The sequence below is a fragment of the Artibeus jamaicensis genome, unplaced genomic scaffold (genome assembly GCF_021234435.1).
Source record: "Artibeus jamaicensis isolate MK-2021 breed Jamaican fruit bat unplaced genomic scaffold, CSHL_Jam_final contig_490, whole genome shotgun sequence".
Lineage (NCBI taxonomy): Eukaryota > Metazoa > Chordata > Mammalia > Chiroptera > Phyllostomidae > Artibeus > Artibeus jamaicensis.
In genome coordinates this window covers 11,990,316-12,012,991 of record NW_026521861.1, presented here as the reverse complement: position 1 = coordinate 12,012,991, position 22,676 = coordinate 11,990,316, and the positions used below count along the sequence as shown (strand labels likewise).

At 36.6% G+C, this 22,676-nt stretch overlaps 1 protein-coding gene across 5 annotated transcripts in view; it reads right to left on the bottom strand.

The window, feature by feature from the left end:
* Positions 1-22,676, bottom strand: part of ATRNL1 (attractin like 1) — a 506,958-nt gene that overhangs the window by 354,745 nt on the left and 129,537 nt on the right. For all 5 annotated transcript variants that reach the window (XM_053668567.1, XM_053668564.1, XM_053668566.1 and 2 more), the window contains exons 18-19: positions 20,126-20,344; positions 4,303-4,440 (exon numbers count right to left, since the gene is read on the bottom strand). In XM_053668567.1, coding sequence (XP_053524542.1) covers positions 4,303-4,440; positions 20,126-20,344 — 357 coding nt within the window. The remainder of the gene's footprint in view (positions 1-4,302; positions 4,441-20,125; positions 20,345-22,676) is intronic.

The window sequence follows — 22,676 nt, the reverse complement described above, 5'->3', positions numbered from 1 at the left end:
ACAGTTAACATGGTAAGGTAGCTTTAATAATTTCCTAAATAAAAACAGTCATGTTAAAAATACCTTTTAATGTAAGCTCAGTTTAAGAGAATTCCCTTGTGCTGCTGTACTTGAGGCTAAAATGGCACAAATGTATCACAAATTCGATTGTTTAAAATGTATACTTCCCGACAGTGTTGAAATTATTCTGTCGTTGTCAGCGTTGGGGTTTATCTTTTCATGCTGAATAAGCAGCTAGGAAATCATCGTGCAGTGGCCTTTGCTTGGCAAATTTTTTATGAAGATTTTATAGCCGAGACATACACGAGAGGGGCATTATGTGGTCACATGGTATTTTCCCCTTATAATACAAAGTTGCAACATCAACTTATAGCCAAAATTAAACAATAAAGGGGAAAAATGATATAAGAGTTATCTAACACCAACCAAGTGTCAAAAGTTGAAGTCAAAGTTTAGTGTACGTTAGGATGGAAAGCCGAACTCTGTGTCAATCAGAATTGGCGGGGGGAGCTCTTGAGGAGGGGAGGGTGGGTGGAACAAAGGTGCTGCCACAGCCATGGCCACGTTCCCCAGCCCTCAAAAGTTCAAGGACTGTGTTTCTGGCAGTTTCGTGAGTCTCGGCCCATACACTGTGACAGTGATGGGTAGGATGGGCAGAGGAGGACAAAAGGGGAAAAACTGGGACAATTGTAACAGAATAACAATAAAGTGATTCAATAAAAGGCATTGAATAGGAAAAGCAGTAATCTGCATCTTCTAATACAGACAATCAAAGATCATCCCGAAAGAGCCCACGGAGCCAGTGACAAAGCTGGCATGGTCTCAGTCCCCGCCCTTGGGATTCTTCCTGTGAGAACGAAAAGGGTGGAACGGCCTTGAACGGGGCGTGAAGAACGACAGGGCGACTGGGCATCTGAGAGGACCGCTTCGCCAAGGAAAGAAAGGATTTCAAAAAATTAGTACAGAGAGAGGACAAACTAACTAAAAATACTATCCTAGCTAGGCAATAAAGTTTCTTTTTAATTATGCAGTTCTACATGACTTAAAAAGGCTTTCTTGGTTTATTTAATGTAATTCAATTTATAGAAAATGCTATTCTCAACAGAATCTTTGATGAAGCATAACTTCATGGTTATAGCATATAATAAATATCTACACATAATTATGTAGTTATTCATTTAATGGGCTCTCTTGAAATTTTTCAAAATCTTGGGTTGGCTTTTCTTTGGCACACAGGATGATAGTGTACTCAGACAGATGCAAACTTTTAATTTTATTCTGTCAAAACAACTAATAAAACCCCAAATTTCATATCAAGTGATTTTCATTTATCTGCATCTTTAGGTTATTCAGGTCAATGCTCCCAGTTTGAGAGAACTAAACTTCTTACTTTTATATTTAAAATGTTCAAATTCATTTGCTTATAAATTTTCTGCTTCTTTGAACAATCTGCAACATATGAGAAGAGTCTAAAATGAAAAAAATTCTACTGTCCTGGTACAGAGCAAGGACAACCCTCTAGTGTCAGAGAATATTTGTGTCATAACTTAGCGTGTTTTTCTCTTTTTAACTCGATAACAGAGGGAGGGAGGAAGAAAAGGACAAATTGGGAGAGGAAGATGGGGAGGGAAGGAGGAGAAGCAAGAGGAGAGAGAAGGAGAAAGGGAGGGAGGGGGAAAAAAGGGGAGGGGGGGAGAGAGAGAGAGAGATCAGTTTGTTGTTCCACTTATTTATGCATTCATTGGTTGATTCCTCTAATGTGCCCTGACTGGGGATCGAACCAGCAAACCTGGCATATCAGGATGACAGTCTAACATACTGAGCTATTAGGGCCAAGTCCCTAGTGTGTTTTTTACTATTAAATACTGCTGTAAAAGTCTGCTATGGACAGATATTCTTAATATGCCAAAAAGAATAAAACATAAGTTTTGCTGAGAAGAAACAAAGGTAAAAATACAGACCTGCCACTAGGTTAAAGGAACCCTTTTTCCCAAAAACAGAACAAAGTAAGTTTCTTTATCACTACTGAAAGAAAAAAAAAAAGAACTAAAAGACATAAATAAATATAAAAATAAAATCAATTATAAATACAATATGAAAATAGTAAGAATTTATTCCTGATACCAACTAAACCCATTAAATACCTTGTAATAAACTAATCAAAAGAGTAAGAGTTTTCATCGAGTTTTCCTTGATGAGGAAAACTTGGTCTTATAGAGTGCAAAGTTTTAAATGTCTGTATATCTCATGATTTGGAGAGGTGTTTTCTTATATGTTCTTTTCATGAATGATTAATTAAAATACATGCATGTAAAGATATAAAATTATTTTTAAGATTAATAATATTATAGCTTAGTTGTCTAACTCTTGGAACAAATTATAATGAAAAATATACAATTCATGATAATCACATAAAATTGAAGATCATAAACTGCTCTCAACTCTTAAGGGTCTACCCAGATCCTTCTACCAGAATTATTCTTTTTGACAGTGGTTCTATTGTTCAATTTCTTTATCTCATTATTATAACACCTATACAGTGTATAGAGATTTAAGTTCTAACACAGTACCTTGTGTACGATAAGTACTCAGCTATTGTGGAATTCAAGGATAATTCTTCATTGCAAAGTACTGTAGTACATTTGAGTGTTGAGCCACTGCTGTTCATCGATGATCTTTTCACTTAAAAAACTTAAAGTAACAAAGTATTATGACTCCAATACTTGAAGTCTAAATTTTGTGGATTCCACTATACCTGTACCTACAATATCTTCAATTCATACTGGCCACAGAACCAAGCCGTGGCTTTTGGCTTAGGGCTACTGAATCTGCCCTGTCTGTACTAATGGGCAGTAACTTCTGCATGAAGAGTTAAGAGCAGGGCCTCAGAGTCACACATTTTCTTCCTCTTACTAGCAGTCTGATCATCAGTATTTTACTTAACTTCTCTGTATATTTGGGTCTGCATATAAAAATGAGGACACACACGATACCTCCCATGTAGTTATTGCGAAACTCAGAGGAAATAATGAACATAAAGCTATGAATACAGTGCCTAGAAAACAGAAAACTCAAACTGTCAGGCAAAACTTCGTTTCAATTGTCTTCAGTCAATATCAAGCCTGCTGCTGTCTGAACAATTCTGTGGACTGGAAGGCTGAGCCCATCCTTCCCCTTGTCTCAACCATGAATGCATATTGGAGTCATTCAGGAAGCCTCTGAAAAGAACCAATGCTCAAGAATCATCCTACAATCCCAACCCAGATACTGACTTCATTATTTTAGGGGATGGCCCAGACATCCATGTTTGTAAAGACCTCCAGGCAGTCTCAATATGCAGATAGGGTTAAAAATTTTATCTAGACCATGCTCAGGGCCAAGTCTCTCTTTAAAGAGTCCTCGTCATTTCATAGCCAACATCTGACACCTGTCTGTGGGTGTTACCTAGGCAATCTCCATTTAGAAAAAGTAGGGATATAATCTAAGAGACAAAGACCAATCTAGAGATAAAAAAGATTACTATATAATTACAACATAACAGGAAATTTTTAAAGGAAAGACCAGATTTTTTCTGAAGTAGGAACAAAGAAGCAGCAGAATAGAAAAATAGAGAAAAGTAGGGTTTAGTGAGTGAAAATGTGAAGATAATCGCAGCACTTCAATGTTCTTTCAAGGTACTTCAATTCCTATTACATATGCCTAAATCACATATGATCTCATTTGATCCTTACAACACTCCATTGAAGTATTATCAGCTCCCTTCTCATATGAGGACCAGGAGGCACTGAGGCATCAGGTTCATGAGCCAAGGTCATATATTTAAACAGTGGTAGAGCTGGGATTTCAGCCCAGGACTGATTCCAAACCCACTCCCTTAAACCTCATGCCGTACTATCACTCTGTCAAAACAAAATCTTACCTGATGTAAGGCATACAAAAACCCTTAATTATTTTATTTCTAAACCCAAAGTGATGTGACTATTAAAAAACAAACTATCAGTGGTGGTTACTTTTGAATAGTGAGATTATAGGTCATTTTTAACTTTAATTTACCTGTATTTGATAAATTTTTTAGAATAAACATGAATTCACCTTTGGAAAAAAAGTACAATTTTTAAAGCAAGTATACCACAGAATGTTTATCATTTACATAGTTTCTAATGTAGTACCTTCCAAAAGTATTGACACAATGGAAAACTTTCTTTTTTAAAAAATATATTTTCCACACAGGTACATCTTTCTCAATTTTCTTCTCTGGAGTGTAACACACACACACTCAGAAGGGTAAGGGAGACTAATTACCTGTGCACTGCCCCCCATTGGTGGGGTCCCCGTAGTAGCCGGGCAGGCAGTCCTGGCACTGCCTGCCCGTGGTGAGGTTCTTACACTGCTCACACACATCATCATGGACACAAATGCTGTGTCCGTTGCACTGGCAAGCTAAAGAAAACAGCAGAAAAATACATTACAAATATCTGTGTAATAACACCAAGTGTAACTACTATCGAGACAAAGAGTTTATTTTAATAATCTGCATGGTAGCAAGGTCCTAAGGACATTGTCCAAGTTGTTTTAATGTATAATATATGTGGCTCAAAATATCAATGCAGGGGAATAAACACAATAAATTCTATTTAGAAATTCTGCTTTATACTCTATAAAATGCACTGGTTAGAGATAAATAGGAACATAAAAGTTATAGCTAAGCAGAGGATATGTTTTAATACATTCCTAAAAGATTCATGTGAGTATTCTGTCTACTAAGTTACATAAACAAGACTTCATAATCCAGCTTTGATTTTAAAAAGGTTAAAATTATATTTATACATAATAACAAAGGATTGGTAAATATAAAAAATTGTGTGGCAATAGGTCCTTACTGCAAGAAAATATATGTGTAAAATTCACAAAAATACTACTTTTAAATTAATTTGCATAAATGTTTACCATCTTTGAGCAAGAGAAGCTTCAAGGCTTAACTGAAATTCTATGTGAATGTGAACTGACAGAATCAGATATGTAAGCATGATATTTTTGTGCCTTCTAATATGAAATTATGTTTTCATATTATTATAATAGCAATTAACAATTTTCAGACTATGAGAGATAAAGTTCATATATGAAATCTCACACCTTCAGTGTTTATTTGGAGTATAACATTGACTTAGTTTGGTAACTGTTTGTCCAGACCTCATCCTCACTGCCACCTTCATAATCCTTTTCATCATTATTACAACTGAGACAGCATTTAACAGAGCTCTCGCGCACTCTAGCCCAATGTTCAGGAGATTCCGATGGTTTGTGGCAGGCGTGTATTCTGATTGGTCAGTTTACACACAGCATCAGTTTTAAAATATTGTAAATACCACCCCATTGCCAGACAATATACCAGATGATATTATACATGAATTAAATCATCTAATCATCTCATCATTTACTCTCTATGGAAAGTCCTATTTTAGAACCACTTCTAAGATGAGGAAGTCTGGTGGGCTAAGCAACTACCCAAAGCCACACAGCTAACTGATGGCAGAAACTGATGGCATTGTCAGGATGTATGAATCAAAAGACATTAAATGTCATACCACAGGTAGGTGGAAAGTTTGGATATGAAAAGTAAATCCCAAGAGACTACCACAAGGTCATCCACATCAGTCACCATCAAAGGGTGAAGAAATACACCCACATAAAGAGTAAAAACCAAATACCTTTATCTGACAAAAATTTTCAGAGGCACACCTCTGTTGTAACATAGCATATAAATGACATGAAATCATCATGGAAAAAATGTCAAATAATCTTCACCATCCTTTTAGTCAAATTGAGAAAAGTTATAATTTTCAACTCATTATCATTTTTACATTATGAAATGGGGAAATTTAATAACAAAGAAAATGTTTATGACAAATTAAGTGAAATAAAGATAAAAGATTATGTTTAGATAATCAAATTTTGTTTTTAAATATTTAAATATGCCTGTGGAAAAGTTAATGATTGTTATCTTAGTTTAGTAAATTGTTCTGTACCATCGATTTTCTACAATAAATTTATATTACTTTTAACATAAGAAACAATGTTAACTTTAATTTTTTAACATGCTTAAATGTTTAAGACATTCTTTCATAAAAAATTTATGTGAAACCTAATGCACAGTGAATTAAATAATGTTAATTCACTGGTGAAAAAACAGACTTTATCCAGTACTCCCTCTATGTAAAGCATTATCTGAAATAAACCAGAATAAGAGATGGGTAGCTTTAGGTGTTTAATGAACCTCCTGTCTACATGAGTATATGCTTTAACTGCTGAATAAGAGGGTTAAATTTAGCAATTGCATCTAATCCTCAAAGATTTCCATTAAAACAATAAGAAAACTTGCCAGCAACAACAAGAATTTAGTTATGGTGACAACCATACAAATAAAACTAGAAAGCGGTAACCTGCAATAATACCTCTGGAAATAAAAAGAGGATCCCTAGTATAATGTCACTCAAAGCCTCCTTCCCAAAAGTGAATTCTAAAGCCAGGTCTGGGCCACATGATCATGAAGAAGCAAAGCATATTACCTGCATGCTTCCATACACCTGTTGGAAAGCATGATACAAGTATGTCTGAAGTTTCATGTAGTGAATATACCATAGAGAAACCATGTATATTTTAGACTTAGTTGCAAGCCAATTTTCCAGGAGAAAAAAAGTACAATCATTGTCATAGCTTTAATTAACACAGCAGCAATGGCAAAGGAGAGGACAGGTTATAGAACACAAGACCCAGGAGACATACCCTCTGGCCTACTCACGTCAGAGAGCTACACTGAACCATATTTATAATGTTTGAAACCTTCAGTTATAGCCCCAATCTGTGAAAAAAGCACTAAGCACGTCACAAGCCTAGAGAAGCAGAAAAGAATCTTAAGTACACTGAGGTGTGTGAATACAAGAATAAAATCACTTGTGAGACGTTAAAAGCCTGCTCCAAGTATGTGTGTTGGGTGGAAATTGACATCGTCCATATGGTGCAGAAACCTCACCTTGAACATGCAGAGCACGTTCTGTAAACAAGGAAAGCTGCAGGCACCTTGCAAAAGCAATTGTAAATAGCCCCTTAAAAATACTTCTACAATTCAGGTCACACAAATATGAGGTCTGTCCAGAAAAAGCTGAGCCATTGTTAATATAACAAAATCAGTTTGTGCAGCCTAGGTTTACATGGCCAGCGAATGTAACCTGGCAACCAAGGAGAGTGGGCTGGTATGCACATGTGTGAACAATGACAACTTTACCGTACTGGTCAGTGTGGGTAGTAGATGCCATTGAGTGAGCATGTGTACTGTGTAGTCGTTGCGTTCAAAATGACCTAGCAAGTAGATCAACAAATCTGCATCGAATTTTGCATTGTTTAAATATTTCTCCACAAAAACTATTTGGACGATTCAGAAGGTTTTTGGGGACAATGAGATGAGTGCAGTGCAAATAAAAGCATAGCACAAATGCCCCGAGATGGTCGAGAATCTGTTGAAAGTGATCCCCATTTTGGAAGGTCTGCAACGGGCAGAACACCTGAGAATGTTGAACATGCATGAGCTGCAATAAACAAAGATCGGCGACTGGCAGTGTGAGGAATAGAAGCTGATCTGGGAATCCCAAAAACTACTGTGTCCGAGATTTTGACAAAGGATCCTGGTGTCGAATGTGGCATGGCAAAATTCATTCTGCAGCTTCTGCTACCAGAGCAGAAGGAACATCGTGCTACAGTTGCTAATGACTTGATTCAAACTGCTACCAATAAACCAGATTTCCTCAAGAAGGTCAGAGTCAGAGATGAATTGTGGGTCTACAGGATGATCCGGCAATGAAGGCCCAGTTGTCCCAACAGAAGTCACCTGGTTCTCCACACCCGAAGAGGGTTCAACAAAGTCACAGCAAGATGAAGACCACATTAACTGTGTTTTTTGATTGGGCAGGTGTTGTCCATCATGAGTACACTCCTCCAGACCAGACAATTACTAAGGAGTACTACCTCAATGCTGTTCATCAGTTGAGAGATGCAATACGATGAAAACGGCCATAGCTATGGGCAACTGGTGATTGGCAGCTTCATTGCAACAATGAGCCCACTCATGCATCATGTCTTGTGCAAAGTTTTTAGTGAAATATCAAATCACCCAGGTGACTCAGCTCCCCTATAGCCCAGATTTGGTGCCCTGAGACTTCTCGTTTCCCAAAACTAAAATTCCCTTTGAAAGGGAAGAGATTTCAGACCATTGATGAGATTCAGGAAAATGAGACAGGGCAGCTGACTGCAATTCTAACACAGGATTTTTCAGAGAGTTTTGAACACCTGGAGAACTGTGTGAGGTCTCAAGGTGCCTACTCTGAAGGGGACTGAGGTGTCATTGCCTTACATATAATGTTTCTTGTATCTTCTTCAATAAATATCTCTATTATTCATATTCCATGGCTGGATACTTTCTAGACAGACTTTGTATACTACAGAATAGAGACTTGCAAGACTTTTTCCTGTAAATGGCTTCATAATAACTATTTTAGGCTTTGTAGACCATATAATCTATGTTACAACTACTCACCTCTGCCATCGCAGGCAAAAGCAATCATACAAAGTAAGCAAATAATTGATAATAGCTGTAATCCAACAAAATTTTGCTGACAAAGATAAGCAATGGATTAGGTTTGACCTGTAGTCTCAGGTTTGCAAACCACTGACATAAAACACACAACAATAACTAAAACTTCAAAATGAAAATTTATGAGTTATCATAAAGGAGTCAGGAGAATAAAAGAGAAAATAAACAGGAGAATTACACCCCAAAATGGAAGTAAAAGGAAAATTGGAAGACAATAAAAAATATTCAAAATAATTAAAAACAAAATATTTTTAAACTATGCTTAAAAAATAAAGGTATATATCAAAACATAGAAATTATAATAAAGAACTAATGAAAGTTATGAAGTAGAAAAGTGATAACTACAATGAAAAATACACTAGAGGGATTCAACAGTAGATTTGAAATGACAGATGAATAGCAGCCTTGAAGAGAGTTCAATAGAGATTATGTAAATTGAAGTACAGAGAGAAAAAAGTGAAGAAAAATTAATAGAGATTCAAATAAATGTGGGACACAGTTAAGTGTACCACCATATGCGCCATGGGAACATTGGAAGCTTAGGGGGGAAAAGGAGGCTAAAATTTGAAGAAATAATTTCTTAAAACTTCTCATTTGATAAAATTGTTAATCTACATATCCAAGAAGCTTAACAAACTTTAAGTATAATAAATATGAAGAGATCAATAAACATATTACAATAAAAATTATAAAAGCCAAAGGCAAGGAGAAAATAATGAAAGCAAGACAAAATATGACTCCTCACTTATAAAGTCCAATAAGATTAACAACTGACTTTCACTCAGGAACAATGGAGGCCAGTAGGCAATGGGATGGTAATTCAAAGCTCTCAAAGAAAAACTATCAACCAAAAATTTTCTACTAATGAAACTCTGCAAAATTTAATGTAAAATAAAGATATTAACATATAAACAAAAGTTAATAGAATTCATTGGCAGCAAATCCCCCATACAAAAATTCTAACAATTGTTTTTCCAGATGAAAATACATAACCTCAGATAGTAATTACTCTCCATATAATAAAACAAAGGGCACTGGTAAGAGTAATTCTGTCATTATTTTAAAAGGTACAAATAATATTTCTTCTTCTTTCTTCTGTTATATAATTTTTTATATTTTATTTAAAAACATAGATGATGGTATGGCTGGGCTTTTAAGATATAAAAATGTAATATACTTCCCAACGAAAGCAAAAAGAATATAGGGGAAAAGTCTATATTGGTATGAAGACATGACATGGTATTACTAAACGGTAATTTAGATCCACAGGAACAAATGAAGAAAACCAGAAACAGTGAATACAAAGATTAATATAACAAAAGCTATAAATCCACACTTGTCCTCTTTCCTTCTCTCAGATCCTTTAAAAGACATAAAATTATATAAATAACTATAATTTATTGTTGATTTTGCAATATATAATATGTATAACAATACCACAAAAGGGGAAGAAAGAGAAAAGACCCATATGAATAAGTTATATTCTTTCTATAGACTAACTAGAATGAAGTTAGTATTAATCTGAGGCATATTTTAATAAGATGTACATGGTAAACCCCACAGTAACCATTCAGAAAAATAACTCAAGAAATATAGTAAAAAATCACCAAATAAATAAAAATGTTACATTAGAAGAAAAGATTCACTTACTACAAAAAAAAACTAATGAAGAACAAAAAACCAAAACATCATGGGGCATATAGAAAAAAAGAGAAAAGAAACACAGAGATTCAACTATATAAATAATAATATTAAATGTGAATGGATGAAACAATTCAATCAAAAGGCAGAGACTGATAAAAATCAAAGATCTATGTATATAATGTCTACAAAGACATCTCAAGATACAAATAGACTGAAAAATTAATGGGTCGAAAAAGATATACCATTCAAACAGCAATCAATAGAATATTAGAATGGCTATACAAATATCAGATAAACTTTAAAAAATGTTAGTAGAGATAAAAAAAAGAACATCTTGTAATAATAAAAAAAGAATCCATCAAGAAGACACAAATTTTGTAAACACATATATACCTAGTAATAACAGAAAATTAAAATATATGCAGCAAAAACTGTTAGAATTAAAAATAAATATTCAATTTAACATTAATTATTGGAGACTTCAATACCACACTTTAATAATGAATAGAACAGCTAGACAGAAGATCATCAAGGGAACAGAAGACTTAAACAACACTGTAAACCAAATCCAGAAAATACTCTAAATTACGTCGTAAAACAAACATCAATAAAAGGACTGAAGTCAAATAGAATATGTTCTCTAACCACAATTGAATTAAATTAGAAATCAATAATCTGCCCAGATAAAAAAACTGAGCAAACCATAAATATATTCAAATTAAACAACACATTCCCAAATAACCAGTAGGCCAAAATAATTCATAGAAAAATTAAAAATTACTTTCAGGTAAATGAAAATAAAAACATATCAAAATTTACAGAATAAAGCAAAAAATTGCTCAGAAAAAATTTGTAGTTGTATAAGCCTATATTAAATAACAAAAAGAGCCCTGGCTGGTGTAGCTCAGTGGATTGAGCACAGGCCTGCGAACCACACAATCGCGGTTCAATTCCCAGTCAGGGCGCATGACTGGGTTGCAGACCAGTTCCCTGCAGGCCAGTTCCCAGCAGGGGACGCACGAAAGGCAACCATACATTGATGCTTCTCTCCCTCTCTCTTTCCCCTCCCCTCTAAAGATAAATAAATAAAATATTTTTAAAAATAAATAAATAAATAACAAAAAGAAGTGTCAAATCACCTAACTTTGCACCTTAAGAAAATAAAACATATATAAAACACTAAACTTAAAGCAAGCAGAAAAAAATAGTAAATATTAGTATGAAAACAGATGAAATAGAGTAGAAAAACAATACAAAATATCAATAAAGCCTAAAGTTCACTCTTTGTAATGATCAATGAAAATGACAAAATTTTAAATACTGACCAAAACAATAACTAAATAAAAGAGAGAAAACACAAATTATTAACATCAAGAATGAAAAAGAACACATACTACTGACCAAGAGTGAGGGGAAGCATTACTGAAAAAATAAAACACTATAAACAATTCAATGCCAATCTAGATAATCTACATAAAATGAGAAACTTCTTAGAAACCAAAACAATAACTAAATAAAAGAGAGAAAACACAAATTATTAACATCAAGAATGAAAAAGAACACATACTACTGACCAAGAGTGAGGGGAAGCATTACTGAAAAAATAAAACACTATAAACAATTCAATGCCAATCTAGATAATCTACATAAAATGAGAAACTTCTTAGAAAGTCACTAACAACCAAAACTGACTCAAGAATAAAAAAATATGTAAATAGGTAATGTCAATAAGGAAATTAAGTTAGTAATCAACAAATGGTCAGAAAAGTATAACCCAGGATCAACTGGCTTAAATAGTGAATTCTACCAAATGGTTAAAGAACAAACACTGATTATTCACAAATCCTTTCAAAACAAACAAAGGAGATACTTCTTAACTCATTTTATGAAGCCAATATTACCTTAACACAAAAATCAAACAAAATCATCACAAGAAAAGAAGATGACAGACTAATATCTCTTGTGATTATAGGTGTGAAAATCCTCAACAGAATACTATCAAACTGAATCAATTAGCATATATAAAAAGGACTGTATACCATGACTAAGGGGAATTTATCCCAGGAATAAAAGGTTCTTCAAACATATGAAAATCAATCAGGTAATATACCATCCTGATAGAGAAACAAAGTGAGAAAAATCCATAGGATCACCTCGATAAATGATAAATACTCAACAAATTAGGAATAGAAAAGAATGGTCTCAATCTGATAAAAGGCATGCATCAAAAATTCATAGCTAACATCATATTTAATGGTGAAAGACTAAAAGCTTTCCTTTTAATGCCAAGAATAGATCAAAAATCTGGTCATTTCTGTTCAATATTATACCAGAGGTTTCGGACAGGGCAGTAAAGAAAAAGAAATGAAAGAATTCAGATTTAAAAGAAGATACAAAACTAACTCTACTTACAGATAATCTTACATATACAAAACTCTTTAGGAATCCACAAATAATTAATTAAGCTAATGAATGAGTTCAGAAACACTGTAGGATAAAAGATCAATTACTAGAGAAAAATCAGTTTTATTTTTTCTGTACAGATACAATGAACAATCCAAAAATAAAATTAAGAAAATAATACAACCTACAATAGCATCAGGAAAAATTAAATAATTGAGAATACAATTAAACAGGAAATGTAGGACTTGTACATTGAAAACTACAAAACATTGTTGAAGTAAACTGATGGACAGTTATTCTATATTAATGGATTGGAAGACTTAATATTATTAAGATAGCAATTCATTCCAATTGATCTACAAATTTAATGCACTTTCTATCAAATTCCAGCTGACTTTTTTTTTATAGGAATAGACAAGCAGATCCTGAAATTCATATTAAATCACAAAGGACTCAGACTAACCAAAAACAATCTTGAAAAAGAGGAGGAAAACTAAATACTGAAATATCCCAGTTTTAAAACATACTACAAAGATACAGTAATCAAACCAGTGTGGTATTGGCATAAAAATAGACATATAGATCACTGGAATAGAATTAAGTCCAGAAATAATCCCATAAATCTGAAGTCAACTGATTTTCAACAAGGATGCCAAGACCATTAAATGGGGAATATTAACTGCTTTATCAGCAAATGGTACTGGACTAACTTGATATGCACAGGCAAAAGAATGAATTTGAACACATACATCACACCATATATAGCAATAAACTAAACATGAACCAAAGACTTAAAGTAAAAGCTAAAATTACAAAATTGTTACAAGAAAAATATAGATGTAAATTTTCATTACTTTGGATTAGGTCACAGTTTCTTAGATCTGACACCAAAAGCACAAACAACCAACAGGAATAAATAGATCCACTGGACATCATCAAAATAAAAATAAAAAAAACTTTTCTGTCTCAAAGGACACCATAAAACCAGGAGAAACTAGAAGTGATTAGCACAATTTAGCCAAAACAGATGATGTAGACTCATGAATAAAACTGCTTTTAATACAGTCACCTTGGATGCTATGTTAAATAATAATAAGTAACTGCAACACAGATTTCAGAGAAAACTGGAAACACCTAAAAAAAGAATTAGTACACTGGAATATAGATCAAAGGAGATGCAAAAGAGATCAAAAGACATAAAACACAGAACCGTCAGTAAGAAAAATTAGGGGCACATTGAAAAAGCCAAACATAAGTGAAGTGAACTTGTGCAACAGAAAACGGTGACACAGGGACTAGTGTGAAGTCTGAGGAGACAATGGCAGAAAACTTTACAAAAATGATGAAAAACATGAAGCCACACAGTATAAAAAACAAAACTGATACTTAGGTACATCATACTAAAATTACTAACATCCAAAAACTAAAAAAAAAAATCTGTCTTAGAAAGTCAGAAGGAGGAAAAAAGACATATTGCTTTTACAGATAAACAATGAATGGAGAAATTCTGAAGAGAAATGGAGGAAGCCAGAAAAAAGAAAATTATGTCTTCAAATTACTGAAAACTATCTGTCAACTTAGGATGCTATTTCCAGTAAAAAAAAAAAAAAAAATCTTTCAAATGTAGACACACATACATAATAAAAACTTTTTTCATAGATATGAAAGCTATGATAATTTAATGCCGCAATGGAAAAAAAACCACTGTATTTAAGTTAAAGTTCATCAAGCTAAAGCTATATTATAGCAGAAGGAAATTCAGATCTATAGGGAAAAAATGACGATCACAGGAAATGGTCCATATATAGGTAAATAAAAAGAATTTTTTCTGCCCTGGCTTCTGTGGCTCAGTGGATTGCACACTGGCCTGCAAACCAAAGGATCACCAGTTTGATTCCCAATCAAGGCACATGCCTGGGTTGTGGGCCAGGTCCCCAGTAGGGAACATGTGAGAGGCAACCACACACTGATGTTTCTCTCCCACTCTCCCTCCTTTCCCCTCTGTCTAAACAAATAAATAATATATCTTTTAAAAAAAGATTTTTTTCTTATCATTTTGTGAGAAAATTATTTAAAGCAAAAATAATAATATATGGTTAATAACATAAAAATTAAATTATATGGCAATAATTACACAAAGGACAGGAAGAAAGCAAATAGAATTACACTGTTGTAATATTCTTACCTTATACATGAAGTAGAATAATACTGATTCAAGGTAGACTGTGATAAGATAAAGATGACTATTACAATCACTACAGCAGTCACTAAAAAAAACACAAAAGAGGTATAGCTAAAAATCCAATGAAAGTGATTAAAAAATGGACTTAAAAAACACTCAATTAATTCCAGAGAAGGCAAAAGGAGGAACAAAGAACAGAGGAAAAAAATAAAGAAAAAAATTTCAATAAATACCATAATGGTATGACTTAATAATATCAATATTGTATTAAATCTTAATTGATTCACACTCTGATAAAGGACAGAGATGGTCAAACTAGATTTAAAACAAACAAAAACAAAAAATACACAAGACCTATATGCTGTTTTCAAGAGAATAATGGTAAATAAAAACGCACTGATAGAAGACTCCCCCTTCTGCCCAGGAAGGGTTAACCACTTGGATAAGTGACCTCTAATGGTGGACAAGCACACGTATGAAGCAACCACTTTCGAATATCATAGGCAGCTCAGGAATGGCATTCCCTGAAAAGGCAAACAAACTCTCACTGCCCTGCTGGCTACCGGGAGGGAGATTAGAGGGTGCAACCCAGGGAGGGAAACCCCAGCAAGGACCAGACTTCTCACTCAGCTGAGGAACAAAGCTCAAAGTTCAGGGAGGTCCCGGTGGCTGCCATTTGTGGAACAAAATACTACAGAGGAGAGGTGTGCACAGCAATCTGCAGAGAGCATTGAATCTTCGACTGAATTGAACAAAGTGTGAAACTCCAAAAACCTGGAGAAAGAACCACCAGAAAACCGCAGGGCACACAATGCCAGGACCTCACATAGGACTGGGAAGAGTCTACTCCCACTAGCCAAGACGGGAGGTCTCCTAATACGAAGAGCATTGGACAGAGCCCACAAAAAGGCGCTCTTAGTGGAAATAAGTTCTCACTGGACTCAGGACTGCTAGGTACAAGTCCTGATAAACCTTAAAAACAATGTTTGAAAATGATCATACAAATCCCACATAACATAACTGCATACCAGAATAAAGTTCAACACGCTAAAAGAAATACAACAAAGTTGAGTAATAAACTACAAAAATGGCAATGCCTAGGATACCATACAAAGTAACTGAGCTGGAAATTATGATCCATAATTAGTGAAAAAGATATATATCAATAGAAAAGGATGAGGAAATGGCACGGATGATGGAATGAGCCAAGAAGGATTTTTAAAACAGCTATTAAAAGAATTATCCATGCACTCAAGAATACAGAAGAAAAGAGAAGTGAAAAATATAAAGTCACTAAAATACAATTTCTAACACAAAAGAGGTATAGCTAAAAATCCAAGAGGTATAGATGAAAAATAAAATATGCAAAATGAAAAATAAATTCACTGGGGAAAGAAAAGTCTTTTCATCAAATACTGTCAGACACCTAAACACGCTTGCAAAGGGGTGAAGTCCCTCTCTGACAACACCTGCACAAGGCGATCAAAACAGATCAAAGACCTTAATGTAAAAGCTAAAACTATTAACCTTTTTTTATTTCTTACATTTTTATGTGTGGACTTTAGAGAGGGAGGAAGGAAGAGAGAGACAGAGAGAAACATCAGTCTGTCATTCCACTTATTCACGCATTCATTGGTTGCTTCTTATATGTGATCAAACCCACGACTTGGCGTTTCAGGACAATGCTCTAACCAACTGAACTACCCAGCAAGGGCAAAACCATTAAACCCTAAAAAAAAAAGACAGGCATAAATCTTTGGTATCTTATGTTATGCATGGTTTCACAGGAATGTCACGAGAAACAAAGAACAGGATAACAACAACATTAAAAACTTCTGTGATTCGAAGGACGCTGTCAAAAAAGTGAAAAGACAACCCACAGAATGGGAGGAAATATTTGCAAATCAATTTTTGACATTGGATTTGTATTCAGAATATGTAAAGAACTCTTACGGTTCACTAATAAAAAGACAAATACCACAATTCAAAAATGGGAAAAGAACATGATAGACATTTCTCCAAAGACGACAGACAAGTGGCCAAAAGCACATACAGCCCTTATGATATGAAATGTTAAAGGGACTTACCTAAGAAAAAGAAGATAAAAAAGATGAACAGTGAAAGGACAGCAAACTCACAGTTAGTAACAACCACACCTAAAACAAAAGCAAACTAAGAGGACAGCTAGATCAGGAGCAGAACCATAGAAATGAAGATCACATGGAGGGTTAGCAACAGGGGAGCAGGAAAAGGGGGGAGAAGGTACAGAAAATAAGTAGCATACACGGTAAGTAGAAAATAGGTAGGGGGAGGGCAAGAATAGTAGGGGAAATATAGAATCTAAACTTGAGACACGTGGTCATAAATTAAAGGGGGAATGGTGGGGGAGGGGGTCTGCAGGGTGGAAGAGAATGAAGGGGGGAAATAGAACTGTAATGGCATAATTAATAAAATATATTTTTAAAAAATGTTCAGCATCATTAGCCAAGAAGAAATGGCAAATTCAAACCACAGTGAGATACCACTTCGCTGTCTGACAAAGCTGTGGAGTTACTGGAACCCGTGCGCACTGCGGTGGGAATGCAAGACAACGCCACAGCTTTCAAACAGTCTGGCAGCTCCTCCGAAGGTTCAACAGAGTCTCCATTTAACCCAGATATTCCCAAATCTGGGAATATAACCCAGATAGCCCAAGGTAATGAAAACATGTCCACACACAAACCTGTACATGGATGTTCACAGAAGCACTGTGCAAAAAGCAAAAAACTGGGAATGCCCTAATGTCCATGAAGTGCTGAGCGGATAATCAAAATGTGGTATTCTCTGATAACAGAAAATTATTTGTTAAAGAATCTTAGTACAACATGAATAAACCATGAAAATATTATGCATAGGGAAAGAAGCTAGTCACAAAAGACTACAATTGTATGGTTCAATTTATATAAAATACCCAGAATAGGCAAACCCACAGAGATATAAAGATTACTGGTTGCCTAGGGCTGACGAGGGTAAGTGGGGGTGCAGCATTCAGTGACTGCTAATAAGCATCTGGTTTCTTTGGGGAATGATAAAAATGTTTTAAAATTCACCATAGTGTTGGCTGCATAATTCCGTGAATATAATAAAAGCCACTGAATTATACACTTTATTTTTTAATTTATTGATATTTTGAGAGAGCGAGAGCACAACGTGGGTTTGTTGTTCCACTTCTGCATTCTTCTGCTTCCTGTAAACGCCCCGGCTGGGGATCAGACCCACAACCTTGGAATATCAGGACGATGGTCCTACCAACTGAGTGAGCTACCCGTCCAGGGCTGTTATACATTTAAATGAGTAAACTGTACAATGTGGTAGCCTTATGAGAAAATAATCAAACAGTAATGATCGCCTCTGGAGTGTGACAGGGACCAGACATACAATGGAATATTCCCTCTGATGATTAGGTATGTTGCGTGGCACAGGTGAGTTTAAAAAAGGGAGATCATTCTGGCCGAACCCAACTGGATCCCTCACAAAGCATCAGAATCTACTTGAAGAAAGAGACTGAAAGGTGAAAAATCCCCTTTGAGTTTTGGGGACTCTACATTGCCAGGGGAGATGAGGAGGGATGTCAGGAAAAGACTGTGAGAGTTCTTTACAAGCTGAAGCGGTCACTGCCAGACAGCCTACTGGAAAATAGGCACCTCAGTCCTACAACTAAAAGGAACTGAATTCTACCCACAATAAGAATGAGCTTGGAAGCAGACTCTTCCCCAGAGCTTCCAAACTAAACTCAGCCTGACCGACACCTCCATCTCAGCCTCTGGAACCTGGAGCACAGACGGCAGGCAGGATCCATTCGATTCAGATCTGCTGTATGAATCAACAGTTTGCTCTTTTTTGTTTTCGTATGTATTTCAAAGGTCATGCAGCGGGTATGGTTCCCCGGCATACGGCACACCCCGTGCCATATCCCCTTGGTCCATCTGGTTTCAGGGCAACAAATTGACAGCATCACACCTGGAGTGGATTCTGACATAATCTCTTCACTTTTCTGCTGCTGCATTTTCAAGAGTGCCGGGGAAAGTTACTAACCAGACATGGGCCCAGCTCAGAAGTGCAATACCCCAGGCACCAATCAGCCAATGGGGGACGAGAGTTAGTGGATAAATGCCCGCCCCTCCCTGTGCCTTGATGAGTTAACTCTGAGGAACCTTCCACATGGTTTTTCCTAAGTCCTTGGGGGGTCTGAGTCCACATTCTCCCTATGTAGGAGCCACCTGAATAATGCACTTTGATGGGGTTTTTCACTGTTCTCTGATTTCTTTCCTACCTCAATGGTGCTTCCCAGGTTCACCTCCCAAATAAACGCTCCTACCCAGTCCTGAGTCGGGCTGCTACCTGTTCTAGAACACTCTTTCCCCAGATATGCCCAGGACTCACTCCCTCATCTACAAATTACTTGTCACCCATCAGTAAGAGCTTCTCTTTTACCCTATTGAAATAGCAAGCCTTATTTCCCCCTTCCTTGCCTTATTTGTTTAATTGCACTTACCACCACCTAACTTTATATGTGTATGTACATGTAACCAGTCTTGTTAATTTCAGGTAGAATACAGTTACCATGGCTGCAATGATTTCACTCTAATTTGTTCATTGTTATATGTCTAACATCTAAAATACTCCTACACATAGTAGGCACTCAAAAATACATTGAATAAATTAATTTTTCAAGAAGGCTGATTTATTCAGTTAGAAAAGACTTCCTACAGGAGGGAACCTGAAGACTAGTAATTACTGACCTTCAAAACTGAATAGCAGTGAAGACCAATGGCAGCTTATTAAAAGGAGGCCAGTGGACTTCATCATAGAAATTATAGAGAAAATTCCCATACTTAGCATGAAGTTTGACTGGACCCTCAGACTTACCTTTGAATTCTAAGATGTTATAATACTAAATAAAAAACAGGCATAAGCCAATATTATTTCATCTAAACAGGTGACATGAAACCAAATCTAATAATTATATGCAAAGCATCTGGTTACTCTATTTAATGATTCCAAACAGAACAACATCTATCCAACAGAAACAGATATAGGGAAGAATAATTTTTATCACTGAATTTTGAGCATCTTCATTGTTATTTGTTTGTAAATCTGTATGACAAGAAGGGGGAAAAATATTTTTGGTTTTAAAATTATTTGAACAATAATTTGATTGAAAAACAGAACTGTTGGAAAACCTGAAACTGTCTTCATTGTATTCTTATTACCTGGACACTGGATAAAGGACCACTCATAGTTCTTTTCTTTGGGACAAAGGCTGGTGTCAAGAACCACCTCGTTGCTGTGCATTCCGACAAGCTTCAGGGGTCCACGGGAAGACCCTTCCACGCAGTGTCCTCTCCCCGTATTGCTGGGGTCGTTGCACCAGCCACACCCAGGCTGCTCCAGACACTGTCCGCAGGTTCTCAACCCGGAGCAATTCTGAGCTGCACAAGAGCATGAACAAGCACGTTACAGGGCTTTACATTCAAACAGAACCGTAAGCTAAGGGAAAAATAAACATGATCTGAAAAAGAGACTGTGGCAGGTCATCTATAGTTTAAACAGCTTTGTTTAATGCCTAAAGAGCAACAACTTAGAGCAAAGAAAACATTCATCATGAGCAAAGAGGAGATAAAGGAGACTTGAGGTTAAAAATGCGTGGTGACTATGACATGGAGAAAAATGAAGTCAGAACTTAAAGACTCCTGATCTTTGCCAGGATGCGGACCTCCCAGGGCCTCTCCAGGGCCCCACGGCCCACATTTCCCATTGTCTGGGTTGCAGAGCCCCATCACCTGTTCCCGTGCCTAGTGAGGGCCTTCGAGGAAAACCTGCTCCTGCTCAGTGTGCAGGTGATGCCTGCCCACCATCCCCCGGGAGAGCCAAGCCACTTCGGGACTGCCTCACATGGATGATGCTCTTTCCAGGGGTCCGAGACACCAGCGTTTGGCTACCGTGTGATGAGTGAACTGGATCTCACCCAGACAGCTACGCTGAATGGGAACGTGGAACCCGGGTTCTCTACCTCACTCAGGCAGCCAGCAGCACAGGCCGACTCTGACTTTCAGGGCTGCAGAATCTACCACTCCGAGACTCACTCACTGAAGCTCAACCTTTTTTGTTTAACTGACATGTAACCTATGACCCTCAACAAAGCCTACCAATACCGGGGTGTCTTTTCTAAGGATGAACTTACTATATAGTCTGCCACCATGGTTTTGTAACAGTTCCTGTGTACCCAACATTGGGCTGAGACTTTAGTACTTTTACTGAGATTTTGCTACAACAGGCACACTTTGTCCTGGAAATTGTGCATCCACAGAAGACGGTGACACAGGGACAAGGCACCATGAACAACGTCTTCCAGTCACACTGTTTCCCAAAGGGGGAACAGAAGGAGGATTTCTGGCAGACTCAATTTCCCCGCTGTGGGAGGAGTAACTTAATGGCCACTCGGTGCTGTAACATCGCTGTAACCAAACTGTTCCCCAGACCGCTGCAGGCAATGGCCTGAACATCTCAGGGAACATCAGGGATTCAATACAGAGAACTGTGCAGGGGTAACAATGTTGGTCAAAGTGCTCATCAACCACAGTGTGATTTGTGGTTGCGAATTTTTTGCATGTGAAGCATTTCAGAAATTGGATGTAAGAAGGTGGAAAATGAGTAGCATCTCCTCTGTTTTATGAATAATAAAATTAATATATGAAGAATATTTATTCTTTGAGTCATTAAACACAAGTGACGAATGTTAACCCTGTAGAAAATTCATTCTTGAGCATTTAATGCTGACTTGAAAACTGGTAGAGTCTAATGGTTTTTCTTTTTCTTACAGAAAACAATAATGACATGAAAGCAAAGTTATGGATGGTACGGAAGCTACATACGAGCTACAAGCAACTAGAGTAATCATTTTTACTTTATTTTAGGCTTTTGAAAGATGAAGTTGTAATATCTTTACTATGGTTTTTGATGTACAGAAAAATTGGAAAAATCAATCTTCAGGAAAGTGAGTCATCAAATGATGACTAAAGACTTCCGATTTCCAGGTCAGTGGGTGAGGGGCTTAGAAGCCTGTGGTCCATCCTAACGGAAAGTAAAAAAGCTGCATACACTGAAAGATCTCCAATTCTTAGATCCATCAGAGCAGTGAGGTCTCAGGGCACACCACTACCCCTCAACCTGCACAGACAGACAGATGGACAGAGAACGTCTCAGTTTACCAAGCCTACCTCTGCGGGAACCAGGGCCAGGGTAAGGCGACCGAGCTGTAACAGATGAACTGCTGGAGGCTGACCGTGACAGTTCAAGTCTCCAGGGCACCCAGTCACAGGAGGCACCCACACCCCTGTGAGCTTTATCTCCAGGAGCTCTGCCAGGTCCCCACGGGAAATATCAAAGAAAAAGTCCCCCGTGCTCCAGGCAGGAGGGAGAGGAAAAGGAATCACTTTAAGATATGCTGAAGCATTCTGTTCTAGAGCCTGACCAGCCGGGGTGTTATCAGATCCTACCTGACCCGATTATAGGGAAATACCTAGCACTAGCAAGGGTGGGGGAAGAAAAACACACAGACTCAGCTCCCTCAGCCATTCAATACCACCTAAGAGAGGGGAAAAATACCAGGAAGCTTGTGAACTTCACAGTATGGGGCAGAGGCCCACCAAAAGACTGAGGCCTGACCACAGAACGATACAATACTTTCCCTCCCTCACACCTTTCCACTACATCACTAAAGGCCACCTTCCAGCACTTTCTGTTACTCGTATATCATATCTG